Source organism: Lepisosteus oculatus, chromosome 22 (genome assembly GCF_040954835.1).
Source record: "Lepisosteus oculatus isolate fLepOcu1 chromosome 22, fLepOcu1.hap2, whole genome shotgun sequence".
NCBI lineage: Eukaryota > Metazoa > Chordata > Actinopteri > Semionotiformes > Lepisosteidae > Lepisosteus > Lepisosteus oculatus.
Window position 1 is genome coordinate 5,502,851 of NC_090717.1, and position 22,494 is coordinate 5,525,344.

General features: G+C 38.8%; 2 protein-coding genes across 3 annotated transcripts; one reads left to right on the forward strand and one right to left on the reverse strand.

Moving 5' to 3' along the window:
* Positions 1–1,583: 1,583 nt before the first annotated feature.
* Positions 1,584–4,393, reverse strand: cldn26 (claudin 26). Its single transcript, XM_069182161.1, has one exon. It carries the CDS (start codon positions 4,391–4,393, stop codon positions 3,743–3,745), a length of 651 nt encoding a protein of 216 aa, XP_069038262.1. The 3' UTR covers positions 1,584–3,742.
* A 3,801-nt stretch (positions 4,394–8,194) lies between these two features.
* On the forward strand, positions 8,195–22,048 carry lztr1 (leucine zipper like post translational regulator 1). Of its 2 annotated transcripts, none has more exons than XM_015366240.2 (21): positions 8,195–8,706; positions 9,095–9,157; positions 9,239–9,295; positions 9,461–9,540; positions 10,000–10,108; positions 10,807–10,890; positions 10,993–11,050; positions 11,528–11,667; positions 12,176–12,377; positions 13,366–13,428; positions 14,377–14,487; positions 15,674–15,766; positions 16,112–16,207; positions 16,591–16,777; positions 17,127–17,296; positions 17,780–17,936; positions 18,195–18,321; positions 18,591–18,740; positions 19,295–19,400; positions 19,672–19,752; positions 20,832–22,048. In XM_015366240.2, exons 1-21 carry the CDS (start codon positions 8,537–8,539, stop codon positions 20,946–20,948), a joined length of 2,421 nt encoding a protein of 806 aa, XP_015221726.1. In that variant the 5' UTR covers positions 8,195–8,536; the 3' UTR covers positions 20,949–22,048. The 2 variants fall into 2 exon arrangements, with proteins under 2 accessions (XP_015221726.1, XP_006640257.2); XM_006640194.3 differs by having other exon boundaries at positions 13,384–13,428.
* Positions 22,049–22,494: the final 446 nt, after the last annotated feature.

The following is a 22,494-nucleotide window of genomic DNA, read 5'->3' on the forward strand; positions in this document are numbered from 1 at the left end:
TGCGTGTCAGTTCAAAGATTCCTCCAGCTGCAGTGAGTGCTGCTGTAGGAAGGCCTGATCAGAGGTCTAGTGTGCAGAGAGGCAGAGATTGAGTTTCCCATTAATTGAGCTTGTTGGTGCAGAAGAGCAGCCTTTCAAAGGCCGAGTCAGATCACGAAAGAAGCGAAAGAGGACGAGCTTAAGGTTTCCACTTAACTGGGATAAAAATCCCCCCAAAATCTAACTGCAGATTTCTGGATCATACCTCTTGCCCTGCCACAACCTTGTTAGTAAGTCCTCATTTCCATCCGAAGGGGCACACCCAGATAACCCCAGAGGCTGGTTTAGGGTAGGTTCCTAAAGAATGAGCTAAGCCCAGAAAGGCTGACCTTATGTGTTAAACTTTCATTTGGACTTCCATGTTACCAGCAAAAGGATTTAGTTAAAAATGTCTTTGATTCTCAAATACTAATAAACTAATAATCATCTATGGAAATATGAAAAATTATCCAAATTATTTATTTTACCAATTTGTGTATTGACTCCATTTCTACAGCTTTTAACAAAAGTCACACTTCACAAGTAAGTAAACATTTTATGTAGAAGTGAAGAAGCTAAGATTAAACTTTGCTTTCATGGCATAATGCTTTTAACTTGAAATTAATTCTTTGTCAATTGGCCAGTAACAACAAGAGCGTATACAGTGACGTTGACTCCTCTGCACTATGTATAAGGTTCACACATGACACGTATAGCCTTGGTAGTCAGCAAAAGGGTTAATAAAAAACTTTCGTTTTATTGTGTGGCTGAAAGGTCTACGAGATGACAGATCATATCTCTCCAAGGACTTTGGCAGGGGGGAGGGAGTCAGGTAGCACAAATTACATCATTCATAAATCACTCATTTAAATTTAATTAGGGACTTACAAAGTTGCAGATGTTTCAGCTAAATATCTTTCCCCTAAAATACAGATCCCTTTTTGTGTTCCAATTTTAATCAGCAATATTAAGGAAAATATAGATAGCACAGTATAAAATATTTCAACTGCCCTTCCAAAGCAATATACTGTAATATGCATAGCCATGTTGCTAAAATCTAAACTCTAACTTGAAACTCTTCAAGGGTCATACTTATATAGCTAGTTTTACATTAGGCCTGAAATGCTTTTAAAATGTTCTCTCTATGCGAAGCACTGTATGTATTTCACTCCATCATAATGTACTCCTTCACTGGATTTTGTGACAATGTGTGCAAGGCTTTGAAAATTTCAAAGTGTTCTCTACTTTTATAAGAGAGTAGTTCAACTGATTAATTAAGAGATAAATAACCATTGTGAGGCCAGAGAATGTTCACTCAAATTCATTTTTTGAGGCTTCATGTTGGAATGGTTTACTATGAAATAAAATGGTTGTTACAATCATTGTTTAACACAGAAATGTGTAAACTATACCACAACCAATGACAACATAAGCAACATGTAAGGAAAATTATCATGTAAACTCTGAACTTTACTACGAGTATATATGTATTTTTCTTCACTGGGGTGTTTCTAATATGCTGCCTGCATTTGTGTAAAATATTTGCACAGAAATAACAAAAAAGCTAGTCATAGGCCATTTATTCATTCCACAAACAGGCTGATTTGACATGAAATTTTAATAGTATTTAAAAATAAACTTATTCCACACATTATGGGAAACACACTGAAGACATCTCTGTACATTCCTCTGCTAAGATATTGTTTCATTTGCTTTTTCATATATCTTCAAGTATCAGGCTTCATCATTCTTAAGTAGTGCAGTGTTATTGTGCCAAAACAGGCATTAAGGTTTTAGTATCACACTGTAAAGATCACATTTTCACATTTTTGCATGGAAAGGCAAACATCAACTGAGTACAAAAGCATGATTCTTATTAAAACTGACCATCTATGTCGATTTCTGTCCTTATATTTTATTATCTTTCAGTAACTATGTGCGAGGTATGTTACAGGTATTTGAATCTATTATGGCTTCCAGCAAAAATAAAAATAGGTCTAGGAACCTGAGGAGTGGAGAAAGCTCAACTTGGAAATATGCATTGTCTCATCCTAACAGACCTTTCTCTTGTCTTACAATACACTTTTTGGGATAAATCTGGCATTTTGTTGCAATTGTAACATGTAAGAATACAGATGAAAAGATCAGGTATATCAAAATGTCACAGTCATACTGTTTTTCATGTTTGTGTCTTTTTTTTTAAATGGTACCTCCATGGCCCCTTCAGGGAATCTGAAATACCCAGAGGACATTATTTATCATTTTTGTATAACTGAAAAACTCTGTACTCCCTCTAATAGACTTGTTGTGTGCTGGACAAGACTTGCATTTTTGAAAACAGGACTGCAACAATGGAGTTGCTGAAAATAGGGTTGACATGAATGGAAGTAACATTGTTTAAAAGAATATAAATGAAAAAGCAATGCAGGATACCATCAATATTAAAGGTAAAGATATCTAATCTTTCAGTGCCCTTTGTTATCAAACGTTTAAGTTTAAAATCTAATTAGTTGTTCAAATTGAAAAACTAGTAATACCACTTGAACTGATCACAATACTTCAGGTAAATGGTAAATAATTATTCTTTAGGGCATTGCAATAGCAACCACCGAAACACCTTATTTAGGACTTAGAATGTCTTAGTTTCTCTTTAAACCACTATTTTCCAAAGACAGTCTGCTAAGCAACAGTATATAAGCACATACAAGCATAAGAAAGTCACTAAAAGTCATGTCACAAAATAAGAATTGTGACGTGTTACACACTGAAAAGAGAAAAGGGGTGTCTTGTTGTTTATTGATTGCTTACTTTACCAAAAGTGCATATTCCTTGTGTTAATTTCTATACAATATTTATTTGTTTTAATAATGTAAATGATTAGACCATGCAAACAAAATGAATGCTTTGTGCAATAAACTGTAATTTGTGAAAATGTTAACAGACATGATTTCTATTAACAATAATGTGTTTATTGTGCAGATAGATTCAAAGTAATTCTACCAAGGAAGACATCATAATTTACCTACAGATACTGTCAAAATACTTTATATATCTCACTAAGCACTTGGCTTACTGAGCTGTACAGAGAAATAATGCAATATTAATTATTGATGTGTGAAATGGACTGTTTATTTTTAAAACAACTCTTACAAGTAGTGCATGTTAAATTTTATATCTATGGCTTTAAAACATTTTAAAGTATAACTATCGTATTTGCATATTGATATTAATGAAATTACATGCTAGATTTCTTTCTTTTTCCTGATTTTTTCATCAAAAATTGCAATTGGTTTTAACAATCATCAAGAATACCCTGAATATGATCAAGAACATCACAGTTACGGTTGATGCACATTCAGAATAAAGTCCTAGTTATCATTTACATATTCCAAGTTACAAAATCTTCAAGGGGAATGTAAAAGAACCAATAGCACAAAATGTATAGATGTTTTAAAACTATGGAAATCCTTCCTGGCACATTTCCAGTAAAAAGAGTTCGGGAGCACCACACTGGAAATTCAACATTTTGGCTGAAATTAATTTCTTAAACCTAACTAGAAATAGTTGTAAAGAATAAAATAAGACTTCCTGACACATCTTAAACAGGTCTGCTTACGTTCTTTTTACTTCCTCTTGATTCCACACACCATTACTTAAATGTTAAGCTAGGTCCCCCTTCCCCTTAAACAGAAATATACGATAAGAGCAGATAATAAAATCCAGACTATAACACCTCTGTCTTTAAGTATTGCGGTTTCTTTTGGGTTGTCATGCTGGATGAGAGCACTTGTGAGTGGATGTTGTTTCTCATGCAGAGCGACACGAACAAGAACGACCCTCCAAGAACAAGAAACAGCCCAGAGAACCATCCTGCAAAAAGAGCCTCCCCAAACTCCCACCGGGGAACGATTTCAGGAACGTTGTCATCCCAGAATTCCACCACAGTCACATAAGCCACCAAGGAGATGGGATAAAGTGTAGTGATCCCCGAAATCCAGGACAGCACCCCTCCAAGGATGAGGAGCTTCTTCTTGACGTGCTCTTTGCCCTCTCCCAGATTTATGCCCTCCAGTCCAAAAAAGGCCACAGAGACACTCAGGAGCCCTGTTCCCATGGAAAAGATCATCAAGACCCTGGAAGCTATGACACCTGAGGGCAGAGACAGAAAGGAGTCAAAGGCTTTGCACTGCAGACCCACTTCGTCTTGGAAAATGCAGGTGTGCCACAGCCCCTCGTACCAGTTCTCCATTTCATTGAGCTCCGCGTTGAGGGTTTTCCAAAGAGGCAGAAAAGTGACCACACAGGTTATGACAAAGCCCACGAAGGAGACAAAAAAAGCCATCCTCTCCACTAGTTTGGAAGTCAACAACACCATTGTCTATCAGTTCAGCTCCAGTCTAGAGAACAGCTTGTGAGCTGCAGCAAGCACAGGCTCTGCAGTGGTAATGACCTGGTAGGGCTCCTAATCAAGTACCTTATAAATGCACCTTATAAATGCTGGGTAATCCCTAAGCTTGAGCATAACAACAGACATACTGTTTTGTAAAAGCGATAAATATCATTATAGGGAACAATGAGCACTGTTTTAGATGAAACCAGATATGTCCAAGAGAGAACGGACGGCAGTGCACACACAAGATGTTTTCAAGGCAAAGGAAACATGATCAAGTAAAGAATGGGGAAACTCAAAGAAAGTTGTGGGGAACGAATTGGTCTAAAACGTCAACATATAGGCTGTAAGTCATTTCATGTAGATCTTGTGTTATGAACTAATACTCATTAAAAAGGTTTAATTAGTGAATTAAATGGTATAATGTGTTTTACAGATTATACTGATAGCTACTGCTGAAGGTTCAGATTACAAGCCTTTCTATTAAACAAAAAACTAACGTCTCAGCTGTCCTCTGGATTAATGGTAAAACCTGATACAAAAACTGTGACGCCAAGTACTCCTGATATTTTTTATATTGTAGTATGCTATTACAGTATGACCTGTAATGTCTCCATTCAGACCACACATTTGCTTTTCGAGCCAAAACTTAGTGCATAATTTTTTGAGGCAAGCTTCCGAAATCAGATACTTTTAAGGATAACTATATCGGCTGCTCATACAATGAAGATTTATTGTACTCATACTATTATTTCGTTCTTCATAATGTCTTCGATTCCCCTCCCTCCCTTCAAAAGAGCGTAATTCTAGGTTTCAATCTTAAACAGCTGGTAAAACACTGTATAGTCTGCCACAATAATAGTCTGTTATCTATGTTCATTGAAACGGTTATACAGGGAAAACGTTGTCTCTAGCTCCCTCGTATGGCTTTTGGGAGTTTCATTTTTGCCCTTTTTTGCAACTATTTAACTTGTGTTTAATTGCTGTTTCTCTTAGTATTAGATTTTCTTGAGACAGACTTTGGGGTGGAACTGGATAATTAATTTCCAAAGGCTAGATGTCTAGATGTCTCCTGAATTTTATCAGATTTGTTGAGAGTACTTCTTCCCATTCTTCTTAAAACAATTAGATGAGTTCATCCATTTTTTGTTACATTTTCAAGGTTATTACTAAAATTATAATAAGGCATATTACTTTAGCCTTGTACTTAAATGGCAAATTTTCAACTGAGGTTATTTAGTGTAACTTTATCTCACTATGATATATGAGGAAACTGAAGCTGCTGAAAGGCACTGACTAGTTTCTGCTCAGAAAGGTCAAAGATTAATCTAGTCGTCTATCTTATTTTAAGCTCTATGATCACTCAGCATGAGGACCATTTTCTCTTAAAATACTTGTTTGCAGATATAAGATCACTTAAGATACGATTACTTTATTGGCCATATGCAATTTCTTGTATTAGGAATTTGTCTTTCCGCATACCCCAACTTGCTCTCCATGAGACACACAGACAGAGAGAGAAGCTTGGGGTCAGGGCGCAGGGTCAGCCATTTATACAGCGCCTGTCAGGTGTGCCAAGGGAAAAGGGTAGGAAAATTGACCCTGTGCGGAGGCAGAGAGAGAAAAAACTGGATTCCTTAGGCGAACGTAATCCAAATCGGGAGGCTAGAGCGAGGACAGAGATCAGGAGCAAGGGGTCAGAAATCCAGGTGATCACAAGAACAACGAGAGGTCGGACTAAGTTGCGAATAGGACGTGTAGCTTTGGCTGAGGAAACCTCAATAGTGAGAGAGGACAAGTTGCAGAGTGGGAGTTTAAGTAGCCAAAGATGAGCGAAGTTGATTAGTAATCGGATGCCCGTGGGAATGCAACGATGTCTGTGTGCGGTTTGTGACAGCACCCCTGAAGCACTTGGGGTTAAAGGCCTCGCTCAGGGGCCCAACGGAGTAGGATTCCTCTACTGGCCGTGGGATTCGAACCAGCAACCTTCCAGCCACAAGCACAGATCCTTAGCCACAGAACCACCGCTTTAATATGTTGGTGATTCAGAGCTTGTTTCCAAAGTCATACTTAATCTTGCACTTTGGGATTTGCTATGAAGTGAAGAAGTTGGTAAGGGGTCTGAGACATAAAAGGTCTAGAGGTCTTGCAGATTGTCATTGTTTATAAAAGGTGTCGGTTTGTTGTTGACTACTGTTCTGCATACTGAGCACATCTTCCTAGCACTTTGACATGCAAACCTATGTACAGAGCGTTCATGATGGCCATGATGGCATCTTATTGTCTAGCCTAATCATGCATTAATGTGCAGATTGCCTAGTTTGGTAATGTGCTTCTAGGCTGTTCTCCAAAATTAGCTTGGCAGTCCTGTGTGTCCAAGCATTCTCCTCTCAAAGATCTCATTCTGCATCATTTCGCATTGCATTGACCACACAACTGACCCTGGGAGTAAGGTTGACCTAATAGCACAACATTTTATCAATGTCAGTTAAGACCAACCGCTCTGCCCCTCCATCATTCAAACACGATTTGAGCATCCTTATTTTCATTCATTATTATCAAGTTTTGGTTTGGTTCTTTTTGGTAAATATACTTACTTAATTTTTTTTTTTGGAAAACTATCTTGACATGATCTGCTTAAGTTTTTTATCTCTCCTACCACTGATATTCCCGTGTGAGTGCCTCGTTTCATCCTTGCACACTGTGGTGAGGGGAGTGCTTCCCGGGTTAGACAGCACTAATCTAATTATGCATGTGCAGAACTAGATCGCCTATACTCTTTGAACTCAGGATAAAGATAATGCTGTGCTTCACTCACAAGTTTCTGAGGTTTTCTCTGTGGGAATTACGCTCCTGTCACACTGATCCATGCATGACAAGAAAAAAGCAAAAGCATGACAGCAAAAAACAGATCGGTAACACTATAAACATATTTGCAAAAAAAAATGTATTTACCATCCTGAATAACAAAACAACCATGCGGTGTCAATGCTTTAGAATAGGCAAAAAAGTGTAAGGGGATTGTTCATATCTAAATGGTGGTTTCACATTTTTTTCATTTTTTTTCTTTTGAGTAATTGATTTGCTCTGCCTGTTTATACCGTCTGTGCAATAAGAGCGTCCTTATCTTATAGCGGGAATAAGTACTTGTAACAAAATTATGACTATTACAAGAGGCTCATTATCTTTCCTGTCAATCGTCAGTAACAGTGACTGATACTGGAAGAGAGTTGATTCGTAAAAGATGACTCTTAAAATGACTCTACAGCCTTCATCTGTTCGCTATCTATTTGCCTTCAATGCAAATAGCAATTCTTCAGAGAAACAAATAATTAAGTCTAAATTTAATTTTAAACACATCACACTGAAAATGGTGGATACGTTTTAGCTTCAGCTGTTTTTCTGAAAAAAAAAACAGTATTTTACAGATGGGAGTTGTTTTACTTTTCTACGTATCAACTAGATTTAATGTTTATGTATTCAGCGTTCGATCATTAAACGAAAGCAACCTAATACATTAAGCTCTTCAAGTAGCATCTTCCCTGCAAAAGTAACACGTAAGATGCTACTTGAAGTTTATCAATGACAATTACATGCCTTCTCCGAATTCGACTTGCTCCCAGTGTGCATTGGACTTTGCCAGCTAACCGAATTGATTTCTGGGGTTTGTTGTCGTTTATTGTTTAGTCTACGCATCAATTGCAAATGGAACTTGAGACACATAAACTACAATACCCAGGGATCTCTTTTTCGCAAGAGGTGTGGCGTGGTAGTGTAATGGCTGTTTATTTGGTGTGTGTTGCGTGTTTTTCTTTTCTGCTACATTTGTAACGTTTTTTCCAGTAAAATAATGTAGCGTTTGCTACATTGTTCCGAAGGACTTGCTTCGTTTTTGTATTTACTTTTACCAGTCAAACAAGTTACATTCGTCTTGATTTTCTACTTAAAGTCAGCTTTAATTTTTTTTTTTTGCTTTTTGGTGCAGTGGTGCATCGCAGAAACCACTGTGTCTTGTAGACGTGGTCCCTAAAACTACGTTTATGAAGGGACCTTCGCTAGCACGACAGTAAATCCGTTTTTAATACTGGGGTTTCATTGACTGACCGTGTCGTGTTATGCGGCGGTTGAATGTCATGGTTTCCGGGAACAATGTCTTGCAAGTCTAAAGTCGCCCCGAGTGTTGATTTTGACCACAGCTGCTCGGACAGTGTCGAATACCTGACCCTGAACTTTGGGCCGATTGAGACCGTCCATCGCTGGAGGAGACTCCCACCCTGTGATGAGTTTGTGGGTGCTAGGTAAAACAAAATACAACTTTCTGTAAATCCTGTAGGTGCAGATCTTATTAAATGTCTAACGGTGCGGTTGCACTCTCACGCAGACCTCACAGAGATATGTTCGTAAAAAAAAATGTTTTTTTTAAGTATGGAGATTTGCTTTTGAACTGCAAAACCGTCATGTGCATGTGATTTCCGAAAGCTTCGCGAGTCTTGTTTTACACGGATTTTGATATGTGCATTATGATGTCAGTGGTGTATTTGAACGTACAGTGCTGTAAGATTTTTAAATTATATTCAGAGCTCATATCAGTTTTCTTTACTACATTTTACTGCAATGCTGCACCGCGTCTTAACTGAGTACAGTACCGTGTAATCATTCCGGGCTTTCGCTTCTGAATTTTGACAGGCGCAGTAAGCACACAGTTGTGGCCTACAAGGATGCAATTTACGTGTTCGGAGGAGACAATGGGTGGGTGATATTTAATGTGTCGTAATTTTAGCATGCGACTTGGGTGAAAGCAAGTATGAACATTTGTTTCGTTCCCAACAGAAAGAACATGCTGAATGATCTGTTGCGGTTTGATGTCAAGGACTGCTCCTGGTGCAGGTAATCCCTGCTTCTCCATTCCAGGAGAATGCGTTTATACACCGTTTATGTCAACAGATAACTTTTTTTCCCCCCTCCACGATGAACTTTATGACCCATTTTATTTTAAAGTGGCTTTTGGGTCTGCATCTTGGTTTGGTCATTTGTTTTTCTTCTTCTTGCCAGGGCTTTTACGACTGGTTCACCCCCTGCTCCCAGATATCACCATTCAGCTGTAGTACATGGAAGCAGCATGTTTGTTTTTGGTGAGGCAGCTTACCCCTCTATCACAGTTTATATGTTCATGATGCAGTATTGACGAGGCATAATTAAGGCAAAATGTGTTTCATGGGGGATTTAGTGGCACAGTGAGATCAGTTATGGACCTGGGAGGGCTGTCTGCATGATGTTTGTCTGTTCTGTCCCATGTTTGTGTGGGTTTCCTTCCACAATCCAGCAACATACTGGTAGGCTAATTGGCTTCTGAGGAAACTGGCCCCAAATGCGAGAGTCTTTCTGTCCTGCGATGTCTGTGTCCAGGGTGTCCCCTGCCTTGCTCCTGCTTGCCAGCATTATTGGAAGCAGTTAGAAGATGGATATTTGTTTCATTATTATGGTTGTTAAACAAAAAGCGTTTCCATGTCACACGGCTGTCTTATTAATAAACGTATTTGCCTTTTCTTCTGGTGCTGGTGATGCGTAACCGTACGGTCTCAAATTTCCAGGTGGCTACACTGGGGACATCTACTCCAACTCCAACCTGAAGAATAAAAATGATCTTTTTGAGTACAAGTTTGCTACAGGCCAGTGGACGGAATGGAAGGTAGAGGGAAGGTACAGTAGTACATCAGTTCAAAACTGTTATAAATGGAGCTCAAAATGAGCGTTTGGGAGGGAAGACAACATCGAAGGTCTGTCAACCTCAGCTGTACATCATTTGTAGTCAAACCTGACATCATTTTCTTTCATAAAGACTATAACTATTAGATGTAACCTGTTACTCTGCTTTGCAAACGTTTTTACATCCCCTCTCCACTGCATCTCCACCTGTGTTGCTGCCCCTTGGGGCCCCACTCCTCACTCTGCAAGGGGTTCCAGCTTCCTTGTGGCCAGGAGGTCAGCAAGCCAGGTTAAGCCGAATTGTGATGAAGACACTCTGGAGATGTTTCACACACTTAATTCCTGGGTGTTGTTGTTCCTCGTGAATGTATTTTCCGTGCAGTGTTATCAATCATTGTTCTGTTGATGTGTGTTCCCTCAAAGCCAGCTTTTTTTCTTTACATCAGCATAGCATTAAGGCATTCAGAGTTAGATACAAGAATGAAGTAATTGTTACCTTTAATGAGGCATGTAATTCTTGGCCAGATCAAAAAATCATCTTCATAAGAGAGAAAAACAATCGGGTTTTCATACATTGATTTAAGAAAGTAAACTAGTCATGCATTTTTATTTTGCCTTGCATAGAAGCTGAAGAGAGCATAATTCTGTTGTGTTTCTGAAACAGTATCACCTCTCTGGTTTCCTTTCTGCAGGTTGCCTGTTGCCAGATCAGCTCACGGAGCAACAGTGTACAGTGATAAACTCTGGATTTTTGCTGGGTATGATGGTAATGCAAGGTAAATAATTTTCATCTTGTCTTAGACCATTCGCGATAATTCTGTTTATAATATCTTTGTTTTTTTAAGGCATACACTAATTTATTTCTTGTAATACTCCAGGCTAAGTGACATGTGGACGATCAGCCTTCAGGACCGTGAGCAAGCATGCTGGGAAGAGGTTAGTTTGACATAAAGTGCTATTTTTTGTCCAATAATGTGTACAAAAATAAAGTGAAAGTGTAGATTTTGTTCATTACGGTAAAATGCCAGCGATTTAAGAGGAAACAATAAAACTGTTCATTCTATTGACTCTCTTGGCTCCGTTAAAGATTTTGTAAACTTTTTTTGTTATCCCTTTCTTAAATAGATGTGCAAAAGTGCTCTTTTAATTAGTTCAAGCAATTCCTTGTTTGTCTGGAGGAAAAATAATTCTGAAGCTTTTCTTCACATGGATCCAAGGGACAGTCCTGTTGTCAAAGTGTTTTAAGTCACTGTCATTTTTGTCCTCTGCCAGTCAGTGCACAGGACTTTGTTCTTGTCTGCTGTTGATTTATGACTTGCATATGCAGCAAAAGGGCCCAGACTTGCTCTTTCTTGAAATGTCTTGCATAAACAGGTATTCTGTGAAAATTCTAAAAAATTCTTGTTTTTCCAGATTGAGCAGAGTGGAGAGATTCCCCCCTCATGCTGCAACTTTCCTGTGGCGGTGTGCCGGGACAAGATGTTCGTTTTCTCTGGTCAGAGTGGAGCGAAGATCACTAACAACCTGTTTCAGTTTGAATTCAAGGACAAAGTGTAAGTTAGAAATCCTCAATAAGCATAAGTGCTGGCCTTAAAGAAGCTACCTCAATATCTTTTAACATTCAGTGTTCATAATTCATTCTTTTCATTGAGCAAAAAATCATCTTACCTCTGACATTTCCAGTGCTTCTTTACCTACTGGTAACAAGTCAGTATTTCCTTTGTACAGCTGATACAGAAGATTTTCTAAAAAAATGTAAATGTAAATCTTTAATTGTTATCGTGTGATTATACAGTAAGCTTTAAATGCTGTGTCGATCTTGTAGATTTTTAGTGTTTTTACAGTATGTGTACTAGTCTGTGTTCAGTAGTTCCAGTATGGGCAGAATGACCGTGTACATTCTTTATACTAGTGTTGCATGACATGTGTCACTTTGTCATTGTTCTGGCAAGCAGATCATGGGAATGGAGTGAGAGTAACTGGTTGTGCTGTGTCATATATTATGAGGCGGGAATCATTTCATTAAGAGGATAGATTTTCTTTATGATCTCTCCCCTGCAGGTGGACCCGCATCCCCACAGAGCATCTGCTTCGGGGTTCCCCGCCACCCCCACAGCGACGCTATGGACACACTATGGTGGCTTTTGATCGGCACTTGTACGTTTTTGGGGGGGCTGCCGATAACACCCTGCCCAACGAGCTGCACTGCTACGATGTGGACTCCCAGACCTGGGAGGTCGTCCAGCCCAGCTCTGACAGTGAGGTATGAAGCGCGGCCCGAGAGCCTCACACTGCAGGCTCCACACTCCTCTCTTGCAAAGATGGCCTCTTGCTTTCCTAAAATTATCTCTTATCCTGCTCTGTTGGGCCCCTGAGCAAGGCCCTTAACCCCAGCTGCTCCAGGGGCGCCGTATAAATGGCTGACCCTGCGCTCTCACCCCAGGCTTCTCTCTCCCCATCTGTGTGCCTGTGTCTCTCATGGAGAGCAAGCTGGGGTATGCGAAAAGACAAATTCCTAATGCAAGAAATTGTATATGGCTAATAAAGTGACCTTATCTTATGAAGTCTTTTTTTTTTATGGCGACACAGTCCCCCTCTTTATTTTTAGCATACTATATTATCTATCTGCTGCGGCGTATCTCTGGCAAATCATACTAATGCTGAGACAAGTACTGCCTTTGTTTCAAAAGCCACGTGGAAAACTAAAACGCATCATTGCGTTTGCTGCAAGACCTGAGAGGTTTTACCAAGACATTGTGAGAGGTTTTACCAAGCCCTAGGAAAATAGCTGTCCTTCTTTATTGAAGTGTTTTCTGGCATTTATGTAGCTGCAGGGATTATGCATTTTGATTTTAATGTTTCTCCCTCTTCTTATCCTTTAGTAATGAACTTTGTTTCTTATAGCTCAGCTGTGAGTGTAGCTGTAATATGTGCAATGTAAAATTATTGGGGTCCTGTCTAATTGTTCTGAAAGGGGACAAATGCATGACTGTTTATTCACAACACTACCTGTCCTTTTAGGATGTAGTAAGTGCAGACTTTGCTAGCTGCCTGCACCTTCCTGATAGAAGACAAACAGCAGTGTGAATTTATATTGAATGGATCTGGAAAAGAAAGTTAATGGTGTAGCCCAATCTCAATATGCGATGATCCAAATGTTCAGAGATCACAAGAGTGTTTCATGTTAATTATTAACATTTTGCCTCCCCCTCCCGGATTGTTTTTGATGTGTTTTTGTATTTTAAGCACAGCTGCTTTCTGCCTTCCAGGACCCCCTTGACAACGAGATGACTTCATCTCAAGGGTTTATCCTGGTAAAATAACTTTCATAAATAACTGTGTCAACATGAATGAATCACGTGTTTTCTCACTTTGTTTCATTTTAACAAATGATGCCATTTACATTTTAAAGAGGAGAGCTCGGTACTACATGATGAAAAAGTTTTATTTTTCGGAATAAAAATTATTTACTAATTAAAATAAAAGAAAACTGAAATGTTCCCAGCAAATTCACAGGTTTTCGTTTTTTGAAGTAGTAGATCATTTGAAACCTGAGCTTAGATTTAATTTATTAGATATTAAAGCTTTAAGTTTTAGGTTTTGTTTATGAAGTAAACCACTGCCTGCCCTCCCTGCACAGCAACCTGTGTGTATGTGCTTTGGTATTGGGTTTTATAACTGCCAACGGTACAACTTCTGTTTCACAGTGGTAGGCAGCAGATCTGTATTTTAGTTATTTTTTTAACTTTTGGTGAAATATTCCTCGAAGAGGTTAGAAGAAATATCTGTGTGCTGAAGTTCCAACCCAGTTATAATTTTTCTCAAGGGATCCTGGGTGCAGACAGAGATTTGGGTTGCTTTGATCAGATCAGCCTTAGCAGTTTTAGAAGTTTTTTTTCGGGACTATGGGATATGTGATTTTTGAAAGGGTCAAAAATTAGATACAGTTCACTGGCATTACTATGTAAAACATCAATATTGACATGAATATTAATGTTTTTCCTGTGTTAAATTAATCTTCATTCCATCAGTCACTTTCGGGAAAGAAGTATAAGTATGTTTTCTGGGTTTTTTGTTTTAAAAAAAATCTAACTTAAGAAATAGTAAGACAAAAAATAAAATGGGTTTAGTTTCGTTCCAGCCTGGAAGGTCCTCACAGATGGACCCCTGCCTACTGCAATCTCTCATCGTTTTCTACAGTTGAACTTGCAGTGTCAGACGAATAGTTTCCTTCCTGTTTGAGAATCTGTTTGTCTCTCTAGATGCCAAGCGGGAGGCTGTTTCACGCAGCGGCTGTGATCTCTGATGCCATGTACATCTTTGGAGGGACAGTGGACAATAATGTGAGGAGTGGGGAGATGTACAGATTTCAGGTAATGAGAATTTAAGAACGGTTACATACAGTATCGGGAGCCCATTCAGCCTGTTTGGTAGTTTAGCTAATTATTCCCAGGTCCTCACCCAGCTGGCCCTTTCTACTTGTGGCTGGGAAGCTTGTTCCATGCTCCCACTGTCCTTTGCATAAAGAAGTGCCACCTGCTTTCAGTTTTAAATACACTTTCATTTAGTTTCCAGTGCTCTTCCTTCTGAAGAAATCCACTGCATTGGCTTTGTCTGTCACCTTGGATCGGATTTTGAGTTCTTGAATCTCCCATCTTCCTTTCTATTGAAGATTTAATAGAAACTTCAGCCTGTCAACATAGGACATTCCCTTAAATTCCTAAAATTATCTGGTTGGTCTTTTCTACAATGATTCCGGATAGATAGATCAGACTTTATTGATCCCGAAAGGAAATTGAGGTGTTGCAGCAACCCAGCCCAAGACAAGCAAAAACAGACATCAGAATAGACGTAAAATTAAAATACATACAGTAATATAAAATAAATACATAGGTGTGTGGAAAATATGCTCATAGTCACTGTAAAACAATAAAATATGTGCAAAATGTGCAGAGGTGTATACAGATTGAGTGTCCAAAAAGTACAATAGTGCAACATGCTGTCCATAGAAAAGCAGATGAAGGGCTAGCAGTCCTAGCCTAGGGCAGTGTTATACACCCTGACAGGATAATATGCAGCTTTCAATAATACTATACACAAAAAATCTTAGAATGCCTTCAGAACCAGAAATAAAAAAAATGTTCTTTGACAACTGTACTATATAGGAACAAGTAATAGGTTTATTCCATGCTGAAAAAAAGAAGAAAGAGAACACAACGTTTTGGCCGTGAAGCCTTCTTCAGGTGTGAGCACCTTGTCCCTTTGCAGCCTACACATGCTGACGCAGCTACCCACCTGAACAACTATACTATATGTCTATATATAAATGGTTGTTACTAGTTTTCTTCTCAGTGTAAGTTTTTTCAACTCACACAGGCACTGCTTCTAAATACCTTTTAGTCTTTTCTCATTATATTGCATAATTCCGTTTTTGTACTTTACTGTATCCTGACATTTTATCAGCAAACACTTCCGTACTGTTTGTATACCAATTAAATATTTCTGAATAATCAGTTCATCTAGCTCGTCCAGAAATGGTGCATTGTCCATTTATTCCAGTTTTCCTGCTATCCAAAATGCACATTACATGAAGACTATGGCAAGCTTTGGGAAAACCGGCAGTTCTGTGATGTGGAGTTTATTCTTGGTGAGGTGAGAATTACTTTTATTCTCTCATTCCACTAAGCTTATCAAAATTATCGATCTTCTTTTTTTATATGCCAAAACTTGAGTTGCACTCGAACTTAAGGTACAGATGTAAATAAACTACAACTGGAGTGCAAGTGCTTTATATGTTATTATCGCATTTTAATACATATTAAAAATAAAACCCATGGATTTAAGTTTTTTTTTAAAAGAATTGTGTTCATATCTGCTGTCTAATGTTAAGAAAAATCTAAGAACTGAATGAGAGATCATAAAATCCCTATTATCGCAGTATAACATGAGCACTTCCCCCTCTCTGTGCTTCGGCTCTCTTATTCTCATCACGTACAGAAGGAGGAACGAGTGAAGGGTCACATTGCGATTGTCACTGCCAGGTGCAGGTGGCTGAGGAAGAAGATTGCTCAAGCACGGGACAGATTGAAGCAGGTCATTATGCACCATGCATTTGTGCTCTGGTGTGCCATCTACACTTACAATGTGTCATTTTCTTAGGAAGCCCATACAAAATTATTTTGCAGTTCCAGTTGCTTTCTCTGGTGCTCAGGAAAAGTAGATGAATGTGAATGATATATTTACCAGTCTACATTTTAATAGTTTTGTAAGATTGGTGCCATATTGATTGATAATCAATGGGTTATCACTGAGTTTGTTCCAATGAAGACCTTGTATGGTGTGGAAACAGTCACACACAGAGTGAAAGGGTAATAAATTTAACCCCCTAAGAGTATTTGTGTCGGATAATCAATAGCTGTGCAGTTATAACATTTTGAAAGGCCTCGGTGACTCGTCTCCTTGGGTGCCCTGTGCAGAAGTGTAAGCATGAGAATGCAGAGGAAGAGACTGTTTCTGGCTGCCAGAAGGAGACATCAGGAGGCAGCGCGAGGACTTCCTATTCACAGCCCCTGCTGGAGGTCACCATCCGTGAGGCTGAAGCCCAGCCCTTTGAGGTGCTCATGCAGTTCCTGTACACAGACAAAATCAAATACCCTCGCAAAGGTAAACAACAAGGATCAAAACCCAGGAATACTGATGCTTGCATACAAAGGTTTTGTGCATGAACATGAATAAGTGACATTATGGGCAACAGATTGCATTGTCAATATTTCCTTGGCAGATGGTACTTTTTCTTAAGGTTACCAAAAAATGCATAGCTCATTTATGAAATTTTATCTCTGCAATTTTGAAAGTCTGTAACCTTTTATTTTAGGAGGCAACCAGATTAACTTTTATGACCACTCGTCCACAGACGACTGTATTTCTCTTTTTCTGTGAACCTGAGGAGGTTTCTGTGTCAAGTCAAATGGTGTGGTAATGTCAAGTGCCCTTCCTGCTGTCCTTTGTGCAGGTCATGTCCAGGATGTTCTCCTGATTATGGATGTCTATAAACTTGCCCTGAGTTTCAAGTTGTCCCGTCTAGAGCAGCTGTGCGTGCAGTACATTGAAGCTTCAGTCGATTTGCAAAACGTTCTCATAGTGTGTGAAAATGCCAACAAACTGCAGCTGGACCAGCTCAAGGTAGTCATTGCGAAATGTCTTTGTCTGCTGTGGCTAGCACATTAAATAAGACATGTAAAAGTCAAGATTTATGGATAATTTATGAATAACACATTTTTGTGATGTTACATGCTGATTTTTTAAACATAAGTAAAATGGGAGTATTTTTGTCATTGTTTTTCTCAGAGTTTTTGTTGAACTCTTGATCAGCTACCAAAAATAAATTGAAGATGGTTATTTTGTACGATGTGATTTTTCAAAACAAATTAGTAGTGTGACATGTCCTGCGTTGCCTGAAATGCTCCGATTCTTTTATCAAACAAATCCACAATATGCAACAAGCACATTTTTACTTTTATGATCTATTAATCTTGTAGCAATACCCTTGGTTTCTTTGACAGGTATATACAACTGTCCCTTTGCCTTCTTATATTTCCATGTCTGTCCTTGCAGAGTCTTTTTGATGACCTGACTTGTTTTTTCCATTTGTCCTTTTAATTCTAGGAGCACTGCCTTAACTTTGTTGTGAAGGAGACACACTTTAACCAAGTGATAATGACCAAAGAATTTGAGCACCTCTCCACCCCCCTGATTGTGGAGATAGTCCGCAGGAAGCAGCAGCCTCCTCCCAGGGTGTACTCAGACCAGCCTGTTGATATAGGTAAGTACTGTGTACCTCCGTATGGCCTAGCTGACCACAATTGGCTCATATTTATATTAGCTTTTCAGATTTAAAAACAACCAAACCTGTGCTTTCAAATTGTTTTTAAATGGTTGTCAGTTTCCTTTTTAAATCCACAAAAGAAGATTTTTTTAGTAGCTTTTCTAATGTTCAGATATCTTAGGTCTTCAGTGTTTTTATTCATGGTATCTAGCGGTAGGAAAGATTGACTGCAGCGTGCTCCGCATTGTCTTGCAGGCACGTCTCTGGTTCAGGATATGAAGGCCTATCTGGAGGGAGCAGGGCTGGAGTTCTGTGACATCACTCTCTTGCTGGATGGACACCCCCGGCCGGCCCACAAGGCTATCCTAGCTGCCCGGTCCAGGTAGTCTTACCTTTCCGTGACTGATGCCCTAATTTTATTGTTTAAGATGCTTAAAACTGGATGTGCTTTACGCATTGTATAAAACAAGTACAGAGCAACAGTAAAATCTTAAATATAAGCTTTACTGTCCCAGGAGATTTTAGAATTTGTATGAATCTGCTTTAGTTTCATTTTGAGATGTATGTTTTCTCTCACTTCTGTTTTTCCTTGTAGAACTGAAAAAGAGCGCTATATATTCCTGATTTGAATTGTCTGACCTCTCCTTACAGTTACTTTGAAGCAATGTTTCGCTCTTTCATGCCAGAGGACGGTCAGGTGAACATCTCCATTGGTGAAATGGTGCCCAGCAAGCAGGCCTTTGAATCCATGTTGCGGTACATTTACTACGGAGATGTCAACATGCCTCCCGAAGACTCGCTGTATCCTCTCTGTGCTGTGAACGTCCGCTTTAATCACCGACCGTTTCAGACCTGATCAGATTTACAGTGTGCACATGTGTCATTGAAACCAGAAACGGTTTATCGGGAGAGAAAGGGAAAGTGCATAGTTTTGTTTGTCAGCCTGTGTGAAGATTGTTTCTCCTCTAACATTGTTGGTTGGGAGCTGCTCAAGTTTTAATATGTGTATTGTGCGGCTATTTAATGAATGGCTGTGTTAAATCCTGGGAACTGAAAAGGGTTGAAGCTCAGGTGGTTATGAGGGGCGGTGGCAAGGCTAACACTGTCATGGAAAAGTGCTAAAAGTGTGATCCTGCGGGTCTGGGCAAGTTATGGGAAACTACCCTTGGGGGATTTCGAGGTGTCTTGATTCAAACTCGCATGGTGTGGTAATACTACACTAAAATACACACTGTGCACGCATAGGGATGTAGTAGTAAGGTAACGTAAGACAGAATTGTGTATACTAATGATGCTCTCTGTAAGAGACCACTAGTTCTGAAAGTATCCGAATTTCCTTAACAACAATTTTACAGTTACTTGTTTGCTGCTCCATATTATTATGGCTTCTCTAATAACAGGTTACAAGCTTACTGTAAACAGAACCTGGAAATGAATGTTACAGTGGAAAATGTTCTGCAGGTATCTTGCTCCTCTTTATAGAACATCCTGCCACATACAACATTAAGTAAATGTTTAGGATTGCAGTGCTTCTGTCAAAAAAATATATTGGCATTACCAACCATTGAAACTCAAAGTTGAAAACGAAGCAACTCAATTTTCTGCTCAAACCAGCTTCTTTATCTATGTCCAAAATTAAATACATAGTTAAAGTAGGCACAATGAAGATACTTCACATTTCACTGTAAACATTGTTTTCTAATCCTGTCTTTGCTTTTTATTAATGTTTAAGATTCTGGAGGCTGCAGATAAGACACAAGCTCTGGACATGAAGAAGCATTGCCTTCACATTATAGTGCATCAGTTCATCAAGGTGGGTGGCCTCCTCTCTGGTGCACTGGCTGTCTGCTGCCCTCTCCATCTGGGCTGACCTAGCTCTTTGACTGAGCGCACATGGGCCAGCTGGTAGGACCCAGTGGAATGTTGGCCCAAGTCCAGTTCTGGAGTCTTTTGTTCCACGCTCTCAATTTAGCCTTGAGCTACTTTAGAGCCCTGCAACTTAATACAGCCAGCAGGGTCCTCAGAATACGCAAAAGTAACCGTATCAAGCTCCGTCTTCACTCCAGATATACAGTGACCGAATTTTGCAGTTTAACCATTGTGTGCGGTATTTGTTTTTTCGGTGTTTCTGAATACCCATTGCAGCTGTTTAATGCTTGAGGCATGCAATGTCCCACCTGATCGATGATACTCTGTATATTGCACTATTCAGACCTTTGCAAGGATTTGGTTTCGGATTGTGGTTTTATAAGGCTTTTAAATCAGTAGATTTGTTTTAGTAAGTTTACCAGAATGTAACAGCTTGTTAAGTTCATGTGGTTACTTTCTGTTACCTGTATCTCCATTCGCTTACTTTGGCAATCCCTTTCAGTGGCCTACATAGGGGGGTGAATCATGTGACATTCTGTAGGCACTGTACTTTGTTCCTCACTAGGTATTTCAAATTAGGCAAAATTAGCCTTTCGAACGGCAGAAAGAAGGCATGGTTGGAAATGTGGTGTTAGCCAGCTGGATTTCAGCTGTCCCCTGCCATTCATTAATTTTCTTTAATTCCTACAGACAACTTTTTAAAGTCGGAAATTAAAATTTTGGGATTGGAGATTTTCTTATGCAAAACTATCATTCCTGTATACAGAATAAAGCAAATGGTAAAGAGCTACCAATAATGCAAGGATATAGGAAAGTACTGCAGTGATTAGAACAGGCACCATTTATTGCATAAATAGAGGCGTACTTTTTCACTAGTTTCCATGAATAATTCAGCATTAAGCACTTGTAACAAAGGAACTTATGTCCTTTACAGTATGTGGATGCAGTTGTTTTCCCCTTTGCTTTTTCTTCAGTTTTGTTTTTCCCCTTTTTCATTTTACTTTTATTTTTTTGCCTTCTAAGGTGTCCAAGCTACCCAACCTGAGGTCTCTCAGCCAGCCGCTGCTGCTCGACATCATTGAGTCCCTAGCCTCTCATATATCTGATAAGCAGTGTGCCGAAATGGGCTCTGACATATAATGGGGACTTTTCCATGTTTAGTCGGCGCCTATTTGTAACTCCACCTTCAAGGTAGCACTTTACTCCCTTCCCATGCCTGTCCCCAACACCACTCACTGTGCACCTCCATGTTTTAGACGGGAACCCTAGAAATAACTCCTTTAGTCCATCTGCATTTGGTGGATTTGCTCTTTGCTGCACACCAGCTGCTTCTACAACATCTCTAGGCTTTGTGATATTGTGTGTGATGGCCAGCAAATGTTCAGTGTAAAAACTGCTGGGGATAGAATCAATTTACAGTGTTATTAAAAAAGGCATGACCTCACTTACAGCATAAATTGGAAAAAATCCCTTTGTTGTTCTTGAATTTTGGACTTCTAAATGGTAAATAATTAGTTTAAAGCTTTGGTTCCAAATGATATATACACAATGACATTTTTGTTCTCTGCAGTTTTGTCCAGCATTGCAGAAACGTAAAATGAATAATGTTTCCCATTTTACTTTGTTTTGCCTTAATGTATCAAATACACAGATTACAGTAAAGTTTATCTAAACAGCTGCTAAGTGATTTCCAAGGACAGGTATTAAGTAAAACTACAATTTTATGATACCTTTTATGTAAATCGCCTTAAGTTTTCAACTTCTAGTTTAAAGTCTTTAACAATCCCATCTTTCAATCTCTGAAATAATCGAGATCCGAGTGTTGGGAGGAGTAGTATAAATATTGATGATGTATTATTGTTTAACTGCTGCATGTAGTCTATAAAATCACGATATGGCCTTGATATCCTCGCTATGCTGGTATATTATTTATGAAAAACTCATTTATTAGAAACATGGGATTTGTTGTGAGAAGAGTCATAGAACAAGCAGCCTTTTGTAATCTTACTGTAATCAATTAAAACAATAGTAAAAATTGGTATGCTGTTGGAAAAGCGTAATGCCTTTCCATATCCAAGTAAAAAAAGTTGAATTTCCAGTCTTTAATAGACTTTCTCTTCTATGGATGTTATCTCATGTTGCACTTATACATGTATCAAACCAAACTTTTACATGATTGTTCTGTTTGAATGCAAATTGTATGTTGAAGCATAATAAAGTAATAATTTTCAGTTCATAAATCTTTCTCTGGTTGATTGACCCGTTTGCCCAGTAGTGGCTTTCTGGTTGTAATACTGCTGGATTATTTAAAAACTTACTAGTGAATCTGGAATGGACAACTGAGGTCTTTGGAGCTAAATGGTTTTGCTGTTTTCATTGCAGATGATCAGTAAACTACTGAATTATAACTAACTCACATCAGTGGTCAAAATGAAATTGTTTCTAGCGTTTAGGAACTGATGATTTAAGGGTGACCCATCAAACGTGCATTACAATGTCTCTTGACGGGGATGCTTGGGTTTAGATGTTTTCTTGTATGTCTACATTGTTTGTGGAATTATAATACAAAAAAACATTAAAGAATTTGGATTTCTAGGGCATTAAAGGATATATAAAGGAATTGTGCAAAAAGGGCTTTGAAGGTGTCAATAATGAACAGTGTTGTTATGCAGATGAAAATTGATAA